General features: G+C 44.8%; 1 protein-coding gene across 6 annotated transcripts in view; it reads right to left on the reverse strand.

The window, feature by feature from the left end:
- elmo1 (engulfment and cell motility 1 (ced-12 homolog, C. elegans)) overlaps positions 1-16287 on the reverse strand; it is a 351678-nt gene that overhangs the window by 221755 nt on the left and 113636 nt on the right. For 5 of the 6 annotated variants that reach the window (XM_085988968.1, XM_085988965.1, XM_085988962.1 and 2 more), the window contains exon 8: positions 8992-9027. The exons of the other annotated variant lie outside the window; for it this stretch is intronic. In XM_085988968.1, the coding sequence (XP_085845094.1) occupies positions 8992-9027 (36 nt within the window). The remainder of the gene's footprint in view (positions 1-8991; positions 9028-16287) is intronic. 6 annotated transcript variants of the gene reach the window in all.

Here is a 16287-nt window from a genome sequence, read left to right on the forward strand (position 1 = left end):
CCAAATATTAAGGGTTCACATTCACCAGTATTTAAGGTAATGGGTCATGTATTCAATGTCCTGGTACACCAGTTAATACGGTAATGTGGCATTGCATTATGGGTATGACTCAGAGGTTCATCCTCCATCTTGGCTCGTGCATTAAGAAGTGTGCCTGGCCTCCAGCTTGTAAGAGATATGTTCCTCTGCTACACCGCGTAAATAAACAGTTGGGTTTGTTCCTAATATCTCGCTTCTCTCAGTTTCTGACCTTACCACTCGGATATCACACAATCCAAACTTGTAGCCTCCTCCACTAGTCCCTTCCTCGCCTGAAAACCCTTGTTTCACGACCCCATTCCCTCAGTGCCAGCAGCCCTTCAGTGCCTCACTTAAGTGGCCATTCACGGTGTGCGAGCCCAGGCAGAGGGTGGCCATTGGAAGGGGTTGACCCAGTGTGCGATCGGGCTCTACCGGTTCCCTAACTACACCGTCCCCTGCTAACATTGCAGGGCAGACTCTGAATAGCAGCAGCAACAGGTCACAATAATGACAAAGTAACTGGTTGCTGACTTTCCCCAATGTTGGAGGATGTTTCATGCAAATGAGCAATGCAAAAAAAACAAAAAAAATCTCTTAGCCCCTCTTAGAGCAGAGAAGGTTAAGGAGAGATTTAAAAGAGGTGTTTGAAATTCTGAGGGGTTTTGCTAGAGTAGATAAGGAGAAACTGCTTCCACTGGCAGGAGGGTCAGTAACCAGAGGACACAGGTTTACGATAATTGGCAAAAGAACCAGGGGGGAGATGAGGAGAAATTATTTGACGCAGTGAGTTATGATGATCTGGAATGCACTGCCTGAAAGGGTGGTGGAAGCAGATTCAATAATAACTTTCAAAAGGGCATTGGATGTATTCTTGAAGGGGAAAAAATTTGCAGGGCAGCGGGACTAATTGGATAGCACTTTCAAAGAGCCGGCACAGGGACGATGGGCCAAATGGCCTCCTTCTGTGCTGCATGATTCTATTCTATGAATAATGCCCCTCAACCTGATATTCACGTGATTGTCTAAATGGCACTGCAAAGGTTGCCCAAGATGGCATTGGAAAAGTTGTCTACGATGGGAAAGCACTATGTACCAAATCTGAAAGGCACTATTTTAGGCTGAGTGCAAAAGGTAGCTTCATTAACATGACAGCAGAACAGTCAGCCTTCCAGCCATATTATAAAAGGGCTCTACAGATCAACATTGCTTCCAGCTGAGTGAACACAGTTCATTAAAAATTAAAATCCAGTCACAGTATATGCTTATATAGAATTAAATATTGCTGAATATTCTAGTCAAGGTATTTAACAGTCATACTGCTATCCTGGTATATTGACTATGGGATTCCAATGTAACCTCAGACTGTAAACAGTCTTCAATAATAAGTCTTAAATTATCAATAACATTGAATGTGCAACAGGATAGACTGCTGGAGTTGAGGTGCAGATCATCCATGATCCAATTGAATGGTGGAGCAGGGGTGAATGGCCTGCTCCTGTTACTATGAAATGCAGGAAACTCGCAAGCATGCTTCCCAAGGCTCAGCATCAAGCATTACATGCATCAGTCTTGCTCTGCGGAGATCCATTCATCATCAAATTACAACTGTCATTTTATTTAAGCTATCTGTCTACAGAGCAGTTAAGAGTATTGCTTCACAGCAGCAGATGCGGATTTGAGTCCCGTCTCTGCGTGATCCACTAAATCCAACCTCATGTGACGAGTTGCATTAGTCCGTTCCAGCAGGGGCATTCAACAAGAACAGAGAGCCTCAGCATGAGAGGTAAAACCAGACACAGTCAGTCCTATCTGGAACAAGTACAACAACTTGCATTTATATAGCGCCTTTAACATAGTAAAATATCCCACGGCGCTTCACAGTACTGTTAACAAAATTTGACACCTAGCCATATAAGGAGATATTAGGACAGGTGACCAAAGCTTGGTCAAAGAGGTAGTTTTTAAGGCGCAACCTAAAAGGAGGAGAGAGAGGTAGAGATTTAGGGAAGGAATTCCAGAGCGTAGGGCCTAGACAGATGAAGGCACGACCACCAATGGCGGAGCTTTGAAAAATCGGGGATGCGCAAGAGGCCAGAATTGGAGGAGTGCAGATATCTCGGAGAGTTGTAGGGCTGGAGGAGGTTACAGAGATAGGGAGGGACAAGGTTGTGGAGGGATTTGAAAACAAGGATGAGAATTTTATAATAGCAAAATACTGCGGATGCTGGAAATCTGAAATAACAACAGAAAATGCTGGAAATACTCAGCAGGCCAGGCAGCATTAACGTTTCAGGTCTGGGACCCTTCATCAAAACTGGAAAAAAGCTGGAGATGTAACAGATATTAAGCAGGTGCAGAGACGGGCGGGGGGGGGGGGTTAGGAGGGGAGGAAGGAATTGAAAGAACATCCTGTACTTTTGTAAGAGGCAGGAAAGATAAAATGTTGCAAATGGGAGTGGCAAAAATCATACTGCATGAAAAATGGGGGCAGGGATAGTTATCTGAAATTGTTGAACTCAATGTTGAGTCCGGCAGGCTGTAAAGTGCCCAATCAAAAGATGAGGTGCTGTTCCTCGAGCTTACGTTGAGCTTCATTGGAACAATGTAATAGGCCGAGGACAGAGAGATCAGAGTGGGAGTGAAGCGGTGAATTAAAGTGACAGGCGACCGGAAGCTCAGGGTCACCCTTATGGACTGAACGGAGGTGTTCGCAAAGCGGTCACCCAATCTGCGTTTGGTCTCCCCAATGTAGAGGAGAGCGCATCGTGAGCAGCGAATACAGTATACTAAATTGCAAGAAGTACAAGTAAATCGCTGTTTCACCTGGAAGGGGTGTTTGGGGCCCTGGACAGTGGGAAGGGAGGAGGTAAAAGGGCAGGTGTTGCATCTCCTGCGCTTGCATGGGAAGGTGCCAGGTGAAGGAGCAGGGCTGTTGGGCGTGATTGAGGAGTGGACCAGGGTGTCGCGGAGGGAGTGGTCCCTTCGGAATGCTGAAAGGGGAGGTGAGGGGAAGATGTGTTGGGTAGTGGGATCACATTGGAGGTGGCGGAAATAGCGGAGGCTGATCCGTTGAATGTGGAGGCTGGTGGGGTGAAAGGTGAGGACAAGGGGAACCCTATCGTGGTTCTGGGAGGGAGGGGAAGGGGTGAGAGCAGAACTGCGGGAAATAGAACGGACACGGTCAAGGGCCGTGTCAACCACAGTAGAGGGGAATCCTCGGTTGAGGAAAAAGGAAGACATGTCGGAAGCACTGGTATGGAAGGTGGCATCGTCAGAACAGACGCGGTGGAGACGGAAAAACTGGGAGAATGGAATAGAGTCCTTACAGGAAGCGGGGTGGGAGGAAGTGTAGTCCAGGTATCCTTACAGGAAATGGGGTGGGAGGAAGTGTAGTCCAGGTATCCTTACAGGAAACGGGGTGGGAGGAAGTGTAGTCCAGGTATCCTTACAGGAAACGGGGTGGGAGGAAGTGTAGTCCAGGTATCCTTACAGGAAACGGGGTGGGAGGATAAGAATTTTACATCCACCCATGAAGCAGGGGAGAATTTGTAGAATTACAGTGTGCTAAGACCGATCTGCATGTTAAAAAGAGACTCAGCGAGACTGATGACCATATTTTTTTTTGGAGTGGGGGCAGTGAACAGAACGGAAAAAAGGTCATAAAAGCACTGTGGTGAATATTGTCGAATGGTACAGATACACTGGTTAACTCTGCCTGTAAGAAAGTCCAGCAAACTCTGCACAGTACAGCTGACCTAAAGCAAAACAAACGTACCAGCAGCACATGAGGGAATCACAGTGTAGGAGGCAAGCTTTGTGGTGGGTAAAGTAGCCCAACAGTGACAAGCAAAGCCATGAAAATCTGGGAAAGCTGGCACCATCATCGGCATTAAGTAGTACATTTTTGGCATATGATTCAAGATAAATTAGTTAAAGACACAGCACAGCTCTGAAGAAGATTTACATTCATATTTATAACAGATATTCACATACAAATTTCAGGATATAAAAAAATAATCTATGTTAAAATTCATATTTTTCCACATTTTTAGAGATAAATATTTTACATGTGCAAACAGGCAGAACATTTGAAAAAGCATTTGGAATAAAGGCGGTGTGGAATTTAAGGAGTACTAAATAGCAGACTATTCTATAAAAATGCACCGCAGTCATTTTGCAACGACATCGCAGTGATGCTGAACATAATGGTACGTCTGGACTTAAGGCTAAAAGGATCAAGGGGTATGGGGAGAAAGCAGGGACAGGTTACTGAATTTGGATGATCAGCCATGATCTCATTCAATGGCAGAGCAGGCTCGAGGGGCCGAATGGCCTACTCCTGCTCCTATCTTCTATGTTTTCTTTGTTTCTATGGAAAAGCAGCAAACTCTCAGAATGGCCAGAGTTCAAATTCCAGCCCGATAGTCCTGCCCCCTCCCATTTCATTAGCATCTCTGCAATGGGCCTTGCACCAATCCAAGTACAGATCCAGCTCCGCCTCCTCCAGGGAAGTCCCAGCAATCCAGGGACAACATAAAAGGGGCAGAGTCACAGCAAAGCAAGTCTCCGCCCCTTTCTCCTGACCTCGGCAGCTAGGAAAATGGCTTTTCCCTGGGGCCAGACGTCAGGAAACTCTACCCCTATATCTCTGGACAGACACTAGATTTCAAACATGTTTGGTCGAAGTTTCACCTGTCCCTCAGATTGCAGTAGGAAATCAAACACAACCCAGAGCAAGAGAGTTATAAAAACTGGCAAAGTAACCACCTCAATGATTCAGAGGAAAAGTCTTGTTTCTGAACCACTGAGGAAGATACTAGCTTCAATCCCCCAAGTTAGCTGATCTTAGCTTGGGCAGTGGTTCACAGAACACACAACACAAGATAAATATGGATGAGAAAGGTGATTTGACCCACCTTAGCTCATCCATCCAGACAGATCCTGCAGTCCACCCATGGCAACATCACTGTAAATTATTCTAGGGTTTTCACCTCCACTACCCGGAAATTCATTCAACTCATTGATCACCCTTTGTGGGAAGAAGCAATTCCTGATCAGTTCTAAGTTTGCCTTTTACTAGTATGAACCAGTGTCCCTTAATGCTATCATGATTTAGTCTACAATAATTTTCTAGATCTACCTGTTCCAAATCTCTATAAGGTCACCTCTCAGTTGTCTCCATTTAAAGCCAAAAAACCCAAGCTTCTCCAGTCTTGGCTCATAACTCAATTGTCTGATGTTGAGGATCAGCCTTGGGCTCCTTCTCTGAATTGTCTCCTTGTGGCTCGTTGGCCAAACCTGAGCACAGTACTTGACATGCAATTTGACCAGACTACAGTGCAGTTTGATCATCAGTTCCTCCGACGGTGCTCGACTGTTTTAGCTATATAGCATTCCATTTAGATTGTTGATTACTGCTCTGCAGTGATTGGACATGTTGAGCATCAAGTCTACCAAGAAACCTCCCCCAGATCTCTCAACTGCGTCCTCAACTATTTCAACACTTTCCATAGGTACTTATTCCGTTCATTTTTTTTGTCCTATGTGCAGCACTTTACACTCACCCATATAAAATTCATCAGCCATTCTTCTGCCCACTTTCATATTTTAGCCAACTCATTTTGTGGTTCCTCAAATTCTTCCCCAAAATCACAGTTTCTAAATCCAAGTCACTGATGTTAATTACAAAGTAGTGATTGCAACACCTCTGGAGCACCCACACCTTTCATGTAGAACTCCGTCAAAAATGTTTTAAAAGTCTAGGTGCAATGCATAGTATGGTATTCCACGTTCCATTTGGGATGTCAGTTCATCAAGAAATCAAGGAGGTTGGTGAGACTGAATCTTCCCCTAATGAAACCATGCTGGCTGCTGCTTACTGGGTATCATCGTATAGGTAATCCTTAAGTTTATTCCTGATAATCGATTCCATTATTTTACCTGATGCTGAAGTAGGTGCAATGGGTCTGTAGCTTGCCCATGTTTGCTTTATCAGCCATGGCAAAAATGATCACAGTAACCTATTTCCAATTTACTGCTACCTCCTCAGTGTTGACCGACTCTTCCAAACGACAGTTGATGCTTCACAAATCTCAGTACTCTGGGATAAACCTGTTATCCGTCATTTTAGCCTGCCCAGGACTTTCATCTAATTTATATCACAGTTGTTAATTCTGCTTGGTTTATTGATACTTGGGGAGGGAATGTTGCACAAGTCTTTCTTAATGAATAGTTAGAGGAAGTAATTGTTCAGGATAGCTTATACTCATCTTTAGTTTCAGCCCCATTTATACATTGTAGATTGCCTTCTTGCTGTTATTAATGCTACTACAATTGGCCTCAGCATCCCTGGGTTAAAGAGGGGTAATTTGGCACGGTTCCTACACCTGATGAGGATACAGTGACCCTTGCTGGAAGTTGCTTGTTTGGACATCGGATGAGATCAGGAAATGAGCTCAACTGCAAAGCCCCGAGGTTGAATAGCCTGTTGACTCACTGTCCAGACTCACACCTGGGGGTGAGGTACACCATCACACATAGATCCATGTCCTAGCAATGCCTACATAATGGGCAGGCAGAACAGAAAATTAGACGGATAAAAATTGCCAGCGAGTGCCAAAGGCAAGGCAGATTTTGACCTCTAGGTACATATAGCACATTGTTGATCCCTCTCAAAGCATGAAGGCAACTCAAACCAACTTTTTAATGGTCTCGCCTGGCCAATGCAAATATAATGCATCAAATAATGCTACCTCACTGGTGCCAGTGAGTGTACGGACCCCACTGCAGCTCTCTCCTTCTCCTTCCAAAAGTAGATTGCCACTGTGTCATATACCTCGAGTTTGCACCATGAGCTCGAGTTTCTGAAGAAACCGGAACATTCCGGCAGCAATTATGTCACATGCACTTACTGGTTCAAGGATGGGTGAAAGGAGTCAGACTCTCAACAGCAAGTGAATGTCCATGAAACACACACATTGAACTCTGAAGACTGTCGTGGGTCATGATGGAGTTGCTGCAGCTGAGTCATAGGTTCTGCTGTTCAATACCACAACTTGTGTTACATTTTACATATACACTTAGCTTATAAACCAAAAGCAGGAGGTGAAGGAACAACACCACACCTTTCAGTTCCACGGGTAAAGCAATCTACGATGTGTATTGTAAACATTTCCTGTCACACTGCTCCCTTTCTCCTTAATAAATATGAATAATTCAGCTACAAAAACAAACATTCAGTGTAATTATGATTTGGGGGGTGGGGGGAAAAGAGAGCAATAAATGTTAGAGAATTCTGACACTCAAAATGAATGCGACGCTCATCGACAGCTGTTAATGTTAAGCTCCTCATTGGTGAAATCCACTTTGCATTCTATTTATACAAATCCATGTTTTTTTTTAAACTAAAATTATAACTAATACAGGCAGAGAGATGACTAAGTTCAAATGGCCATGTGAGCTGCCTTTCATCTCTCTTCACAATTGGTAACTATTCTAAAAAAGCCTCCCAGGGGAATGAAGAATTCAGACTGGCATGGGCTGTCGCAGTCCAAAGTACAGGCTATGCTCTTCAGTGAGGGGGTTAAAGCTAGGTGGCTTTAGTTCTTTACACTGCAGAGAGACAGTCCCTTAATACTGGACTTCAGCCACTATATTGAATTTAAGCACCAGTTCCAAACAATCGGTAATTTGAATTGTAAAAGACATTTTGCCTCTACGTCTTCCCAAGCTCAGAACTTGGCCCCATGACTCCATGGAGTGACTCGTTCGAGTGCGGGCAGAGAGCAGCGTAGCAATTCAATTCCTCATTTACACCAGAGGATTTTAAATATGGTGTTATTGGACTGTCCCGTGAATTTATGGTGACACTCTTTTGGGCAGTAGTAATCCTGGCAGTCGCAGCATCTCACAGTGAGTTACCGGACACACATCCGCTATAAGTCATCCTGCAGGTACGATCAATCATTTCTTATGTGAAGTGGCAACAATCTGCACTGGTTTGCAATTCATTCAAGACATGATTAAGGCTCTTGAAGGCAGGATGTAGCCACACAACATTTCCCCTCCCCAGTAACTGTGTCCCAGGAGTCCTTTCACTTAAGCTGAAGATTGCCGTAACTCACGGTCACCCGCTCGGCACTTTAAGGCTTACTAAAGGAATGACCGTAACTCATGATGCTCCCTCTACGTGCTTTTATGGTAGATTTACTATGGTGTTAAGGCCAGAACTGCATTAAAAGCAACAACCTCAGCAACTTTTACAACAGGACCTTTACCAGGCGATTGTGAAAGAGGAAATAAGCCTACTGGCTCAGCAAGAACAGAAGTTCATCACATCAATGCATTAGCAACCACATGAGCCTGATTACATAGACTGGCACTGGACCAGCTTGTATCCTCATGTCTCTATTCCAGAAAGGCTCATGAAATGTAGTCAAAGCAGGACTGAAGCTTACCTGGAGATAGGTAGAGTAGCAAAGCTCTTCAGGTTTGACTCTTTTGCCCAGAATCACACTTATAATTTGATCAATGGGAGTGTAGTTTTTTTTTTGCAGGTTACTAATTCAGAATGCTACATTTTATATATGAAAAAGCATTTACTGTTTCTGGCAAGGACTTATAGCTCAGTTATTTTACGAAACAAGTGGCATTTATTGGCCAGCGAGTGCCTTGAATATTTTAGTCAGTATGTTTTGGGTCACGTATAATCTTCATCTGATTCTGGAACCTTGCATTAGGAATGCAAACTGGCTGGGAAAAGGAGTGCAACAAAAAAAAAAGCTGCTTTTTAGTGAAGAGAGGAGGAGAAATCACCGAACTGCCCGTTACCACATGCAACACACGAAGCACTGCGCAGAGCGAGAGGCAACACAGATCAGAGAGGGAAGCGTTATTTGAAAGTGTGAGGGCTTTGATTTCCGACCATGCAGTGAGAGAGTACACAAAGTGACGGTCCGATTGGATTCTTACCAGGGCTTCATAATCTTCTGTAGTTTCTGATACCGTCTGCAAAAATTTAAAAACTTTCACATATTACACAGTTCTCCAAAAAAAAAAACAACTTACATAGACTGGCTCGAGACCAGCTCGTACCTCCAATTTTCCCCCATGTCTCTGTTTCAGAAAGGTTCGCGAGTTGAAATTACATTTTAAACGCAAGACAAAAAAAATTTTTAAAGGCAAAATTATTTCCATCCAACTGGGGCAGAGGTAGAATCCCCACTCAAACTAATCTCATATGATCTTAGGCAGAGGCAGCGGTTGGGGCAATATAACGGGCCTCCAAAATATAGCAGCAAAAGGAGCCACAGGTCTGAGCGGGAAATACAGTCGCATACAGGGATGTGTGTAAACATCATTTGTTAAATCACAGCCCCACTCTACTCCCTCAACAAAAGGCAGGGGTGGGAAATAGATGGGATGGGGAAATAAAATATAAACCCAAATTAGCAATTACTGTGCTCAAAATCCCATTGTACTCATCCACACTAGAATAAACAGGAGTGTTGTAAACTCGAATCATACAGCACAGAAGGAGGCCGTTCAGCCCATCGTGCCTCTGCCAGCTCTTTGAAAGAGCTATTCAATTAGTCCCCTGCTCTTTTCCCATAGTCCTGCAATTTTTTTCCCCCCTTCAAGTATTTATCCAATTCCCTTTTGAAAGTTACAATTATTCTGCTTCCACCACCTTTGCAGGCAGTGCTTTCCAGATCATCTTAACTCACTGCATAAAAAAATTCTCATCTCATCTCCCTTCTGGTTTCTTTTGCCAAATACCTCAACTCCACCCTCCTGCCAGTGGAAACAGTTTCTCCATATTTACTCTATCAAAACCCTTCATAAACTCTACCAGCACAATGTTTTGTTCTGTCGCCACCCTCGGCACACCTCATTGGGAGAGTTATTGTCAGACAGGTTAATGCAGTAGACATTTGACTAAGTTGTCCCTCCCACTGTTTGAAGGAACGAGGTAACCGGGCAGGGGGAAAGTTTTCCAGGGATCCCGTGCTGACGGCAGAGACTCAAGTGCAGCTGGTGACGTGTCCGATAGAATCGCAGCACATGCGTTGGATGGGACGTGAAATTGCGGCCGATGGTCTCCTGATTTCAGAAAGGTTGCTCGCCGCGTGCGAGAAGCTGCTGGTGCGCTGAGGCGTTACAAGATTCCACTCACCACGTCAACTGTTAAACGTACACCAACCTTGCATAGAATTACATTGAATTTGCAGCACAGAAATAGGCCATTCGCCTCAACTGGTCTATGTCGGTGTTTATGCTCCACATGAGCTTCCTCCCACCCGATCAGCATAACCTGTTATTCCTTTCTCCCTCATGTGTTTATCTAGCTTCCTCTTAAAAGGCATTTATGGGATTTGCCTCAACTACTCCATGTGGTAGCAAGTTCCACATTCTCATATCCTTAAATCATATCTGCAGTCTTATCCACAACATTGAATCACAGCCAATTTTATGTAAACTAACAATTCAAAACAAACATTCATTACTCAACCTGGATATTTATGTACATATAGTTCAATTAATAATAATGTGTCCTGAATGCTATTTATTCAGATTATTTTTATCATTGCAAAATCATTCCTAAAATACACATTGTAACGTATCTCTTCCTGGTTGGCCCCGTTAGTAAATGCGTCCACTTGTTACGGTTTCTATACGACACAGATCAGGAAGGTCCTAGATTCGTTCCCCGGTCTATGCCGAGTCTCGACATTGGGACGCAGCGCCCCATGGCTACAGAGGGGAGAAATCGGCCGAGTTCCTGCTCCTGGCCGCTCCTGTTGAAAAGTGCCAGCATGCGGGCTTCAAGGGAGGGCAGCAACACCCGTGGCTCCTATGGTTGACTAGACCGCCAATGGTCGCTGTCTAGGGTTTACATATGTAGGATGGACACGTGGGTGAGCCATCAGCAGTCATGAAGCCAGACCCATCATGAACCAGTGCCTTCAGGGGAGGAGGGAGGAAAATAACTTAATAAAACACAGTGCACGTATCTTGCACACCAAGATATTGACCTCCTCCACTCAACAAGTAAACACCTCAATTCACTGATGCTGCGTCAACAGAATCGTTATGACTTGATTAAAATTAATCAATCACTGAATGGCCTTGCATCTGGAAGAACCAGCTTCAAATCCTAGCCCAGTTTGGAGTCCGCATTCAGGCTCTGCCTCACAGAGCGAGTTGCTGAACATGTCCTGGTTCTCGGGCACTGCGTCAAGCAGATGGAAAGTGCCTCGCCGAAGGGAGAGAGAACATTGGCAAAGGTTCACTTTGGGTAATTCTTCAGGACACTCACCCCACCCACCCCGCCAGCAGCATTCCAGGGAATCACCGGAAAACCCACGTCACCAATCTGTTCTCTTGACCCAAGTCAAGGATGTGTAATTTGATAAGCTACCAAGAAGAAAATATGGAACAACATTTTTAATAATTTCATTTTAAACACAAGACAGAAAAAAAATTAAACAAAATGATTTCCATCCAACTGGAGAGAAGCAGTATTTCCACTCAAACTAATATGATACAGTCTCAGTCGGGGGCAGCAGTTGAGGCAATACAATATGCCTCAGGACCCTTGGACTAGGAACGGGACAAAACAACCTTGGGGCCTGAATTTGCGATCGGAGGCTTTCCAGGGGCAGATGCCTCCGATCATCAAAAAATTTACGCATTTACCTGGTGGTCCAGGAGATACGGAGGCTTGCGATCCTGGGCCTCTCCTGGTAGAAATGCGTAGAAGCCCACGTATCCCAGGGGCGCATGTGGTTCGCCAGCACCCCTGGGATCATGTGGGCCGGCCCAACCAATGAAAGAAGGGAATCCCCATTCATACTTATGACAGTTCTGTATGTACGGAACTCCCATAAGTATGAATGGGGATGATTTAAAAAATACACGAACACGTTAACTAAATAAAAACATTACATATATAAAATGGCATTTCATTAAATATTTTAAACAAAAGTTTAATTTGGGGGAATTTTTTTTTTTTTTTTTAATATGTATTAACGGGGCTAAAAATAAACTTACCTTATTGGACAGGGTTTTTAATGTATAAAAGTGAGTGATGAAATTTTTTTTTTTTATAAACTCTTATGCTGGTAAAAGCGGGCCTTACGCCTGCTTTTACCAGGTGTAAGAATTCCACAGCCTTTCAGCGGACGGAAGTTGGGCAAATAGCGCAATTCTCCACCCGCAGAAGCCCTTTTCCTGATTCTTGGCAGATCGCAAGTGCATGCGCTTCACCTGCCTAAACCCGGAACTTGCGCGGCTCATACGCACCCATAGAGGCCGCAAAATACGGCCCTTTGCCTTTTGCTCTTGCTTGCTATCCACTGCCCCCTGTTGGACAGTGCACGTGTGCACGTCAGGTCATAACTGGATTGGGCATGGTCAAGCCTAGGGTCAAACTGCCATCAACACTCCACAATCTGTCAATCATCCACTTGAATATTCTGTGCAAATGTCTAGTTATTAAAATCTTATTAGGTACTGTAACTTGTTTCCGAGGCTCTCAGGGAGATTATGATGTGATTTTTTTTTACAACTGTATCTCTAAACCTGCAGTTCCTGTCCAGCCGTATCGTAGAAATTACAGCGCGTAAGGAGGCCATTCGGCCCATCACGCTAGCTCTTCGACTGGAGCTATCTGCTCTTGTCCCATTTCTCTGCATTTATGAGCTCCCAGGGCATTGAACAATGAGCCACATTCTTTCACTCCAGATTGATACGGCTAATCAGGCTACACACAACTTGACACGCCCTAATCAGAAACCATCAATATGCTCCTTTTCTTGTTGCTCGGCTATTCTCCCTGTTGCCATTTCTGGAAACTAGTGAATACTGCACGCTAAGGTACAAATGATTCGTTCTTGCAAACAGTACATTTGTCAGATTTGAGGAGATCAGGACAGGGACTAAATGCCTGAGTCTTTTATTAAAAAACACTCATTGTTAACTAAATCCGGTAATGAAGCTGTCAATCTCCGTTAGCCGCCTACCATTTCTCTTAACACGCAGGAAAAGAACAGGAGAGCACAATAGTATTTTAAGCGTTAAAATGGGGCCGGGAGGGGTGCTTTGTTTTTTCAACTTCCAGTAGTGTGGACCCTTCGGTCTCCAGGACCTCGACAATTTAACTCACTCGCCTCACGGGAATCTTCTCCTTCTGCACACTTCAGTTTCCAAAACTCGTGCAACCTTTCTACAGCTGCACCACTTAACTTTGACTTAGTGCATCTCAGCCCGTGCACATTACCCACCTATTAGATGGTTAGCAAATACTCTTGCACACCGTAGGGTTAAGAAACGAAAATCACTAAAAAAGAACTCATTTTGATGGTGCAGAGTATTTAAAACAGAAGAATGTGGTTTCAGCTGCCAGCATCTAAACCTACAATTAAAATTAACCTTAACCACCTTCGCCACCCCCCCTCCAAACACAACACAAATAGTTCTACTTCTGCTTTATTCAGACAAAAGGGAAGGAAATTACTCTGGTGTATTTTGGAAATGTTACTTCTCGCTCTGAGCAGTGCACAGTCTTGAGGAAGTCACAGTAAATCAGGTGATCTCATTTCCACTTGTGACTGGATGAGGTTCTTTCACTTGAGGCCCTGGAGCAGAACAATTGCTCATTCACTGCTTGGTGATGGGTTAGAAATGAGCGCATTGCTATTCTAGTGAGACCTACGGGAACAGTTGAACAAAGGGTGCGGGAGATAAATTACACACCCTCCATGACAGCGGGACACAGTGATGGAGTGCTGCATACTGCTCCTTCACAATGGAAAATAGCTACAAGCCCTCCACTCAGGCTCGACTTGGATAGCTTACAAATAAACCTAAAATAACCCAGTTTTTTCTCATTGAGCTGGGCAGAAACTCATTACAAAGAGCAGGCTTGCACTTCTGTTACACAAGGGGAAATCTATATTTTTATTTGAAAGAGTTACATCCCTCTCGTTCGCAATTACTCCAGAAAAATATCACAAAAACGCAGAACTGAGCACATGGGAACTCTCTTGCAGACTCGGTGACACCTCAAGTCCCCCTAGAATTCAGCTTCACCTGTGGATTTAATCCCACCAACGCTGATGTCTATCCATAGTTTACCCGTGAAGAACTCATCACAAAGATCAAGGCAGGAGCCATACTGGTGCACCAACATGTTACACTACTGCACAGCACTGCACATGTGGCGGTTTTTAGCAAGGCTAATCAGGGAAACATCAAACAGAGGTAAGACGGGTTATGTCTCTCTCTCTCTGCTTCAAGTCCTAATATTGCTCCCAATACCCACTCCCGTTACAAGTTCTGATATTGCTCCTGATCACTCCAATTACAAGTACTGATATGGTTCCTCACACCGACTCCCATTACAAGTCCTGAAACTGTTGATACCGACTTCCCACCTCTATGTGTATCTGTGTTTGTGCTGGGAGGTTAAGAGAAAGTTTGATCAAAGGAGAAGACTAATGGACTGAACATATCTAAAGTTTGCAATAGGGTCGTGGCAACAGATCACCTGCTCATCCTCTCAACCAGGAGGTAACAATGAAAGAGAATAAAATCCATTTTTAAAATGGGCGTTAGAAAAAAACTCTCGAAAGCCCTCAGCATATTTTCACCTCCGAAGACGAGTAGCTACACATTCAGGAGACTCAGGCGGCAGAACTGAATAAAGAACATGGTCCTCCAACATGCTGTCTCCTTGTGGTGCAGAGGCATGTTTTTATTACTTTGCTTCTAAAACAGAGGGCGAACTAGCTTCCAAATGCACACCTCAACACCCACCTTCACGCGACACGAAAGGTAGCGTACCCTCATCTGGATATCACGAAGAAATGCAAAACGAAACAGGGGCCATTAGCTTAGAGCTAAATGCCAAGGAGGTAGAACGTGCTCTGGTTGGATATTACACTGAGGTGATGGGGAGCAGCAGGCACACTTGTTTCCTAGAATATATGCTCTGATCTCTCCAATACTGACGGTGTTTAAGGACTCCAACAGGCCTTGGCATTAGTTTAACTCAGTGCCGGCTTGTTTACATAGAAGTTAGTGAGGGAAATTTAAAACACTTCTTTCCCCCCTCTCCCCCACCCCCCACCCCCCTGGTTACGACCATGGACTAGTTTGGCAGCTTAAGTGAAGGTGGGCCCAATACTAGAATCTCTGGACCAAAAGAGATTTGCACATTTCACATGCTCTCTGTCAAAAAACATGCCCCCTACTGCACAGGAACTACCTGCAGCCTCCCGAGATCAGCACACAAAATTGAAGTTTGGAACCGATTAGCAGCAAGAATCAAGTCACCTCCAAACAAAACTACTACAAGAGTTACTCTTCTTACAGAAGGGCTTTCGCTGCTGCATGGTGTAGTTCTGTCCCACAGGAGGTGAAGGTCATGCTTTGATGGCCAACACCAGTGGGCTCACCTTTCCATCGACACACTGGAAATTTCAGTGCAGAATTTGAACACTGCTTTCATAACAAGCACAGGCATTAAGAAGCCACACGGAGGAAGCTTCCTCCCTCACAACTGTAGGGGTTATACCCGTCAACATTCTGTGGTGGTAGAGGCTCCTCTAAAATTCAGAGAGCCGCTGTTCATGTAGGCCAGCGTTTCAGGGCTCTGAGGCAATGATCAAAACTACTAACACAGCGCACATTTGGGGGGGGGGGGGGGGTGGGGGGGGGGGCGCGGTTGGAGAGAGTCAGACTGGCAAGTAGATGGTCTGCTTTTTACTTGTGTCTTGGTGCCCATTAGCTTCTGGCCATGGTGCCCATTAGCTTCTGTGACACTATGTCAGCTCTGGTTATAATGCTGTAGCCCACACCAGGAAACCACAGGCCACTAACTTCTGTGGCCCTTAAAAATGCTATTGTACGGTCACATCAATACTGCCATAAATTTAACACCAAACTGGTAAACAGCCGCATAAACCCCTGCTGGAAGTGGCTGCATTAGAGTGCCGTGATGTTGATATGCACGGCATTAGGCCAACAGGGATATCTGATTGACCCCACACTCTCTGCAGTTGCACCCAAAGTGAGCATGGGTCAGTGACAGGGCTACATCACTGGAGAGTCTATAGGGAGCGTGTGTCGGTGACAGGGCTACATCACTGGAGAGCCTATAGGGAGCGTGGGTCGGTGACAGGGCTACATCACTGGAGCGCCTGTAGGGAGCGTGGGTCAGTGACAGGGCTACATCACTGGAGAGCCTATAGGGAGTGCGGGCGG

Source organism: Somniosus microcephalus, chromosome 5 (assembly GCF_052327205.1).
Source record: "Somniosus microcephalus isolate GS21.2 chromosome 5, FLI_Smic_1.0, whole genome shotgun sequence".
Classification (NCBI taxonomy): Eukaryota; Metazoa; Chordata; class Chondrichthyes; order Squaliformes; family Somniosidae; genus Somniosus; species Somniosus microcephalus.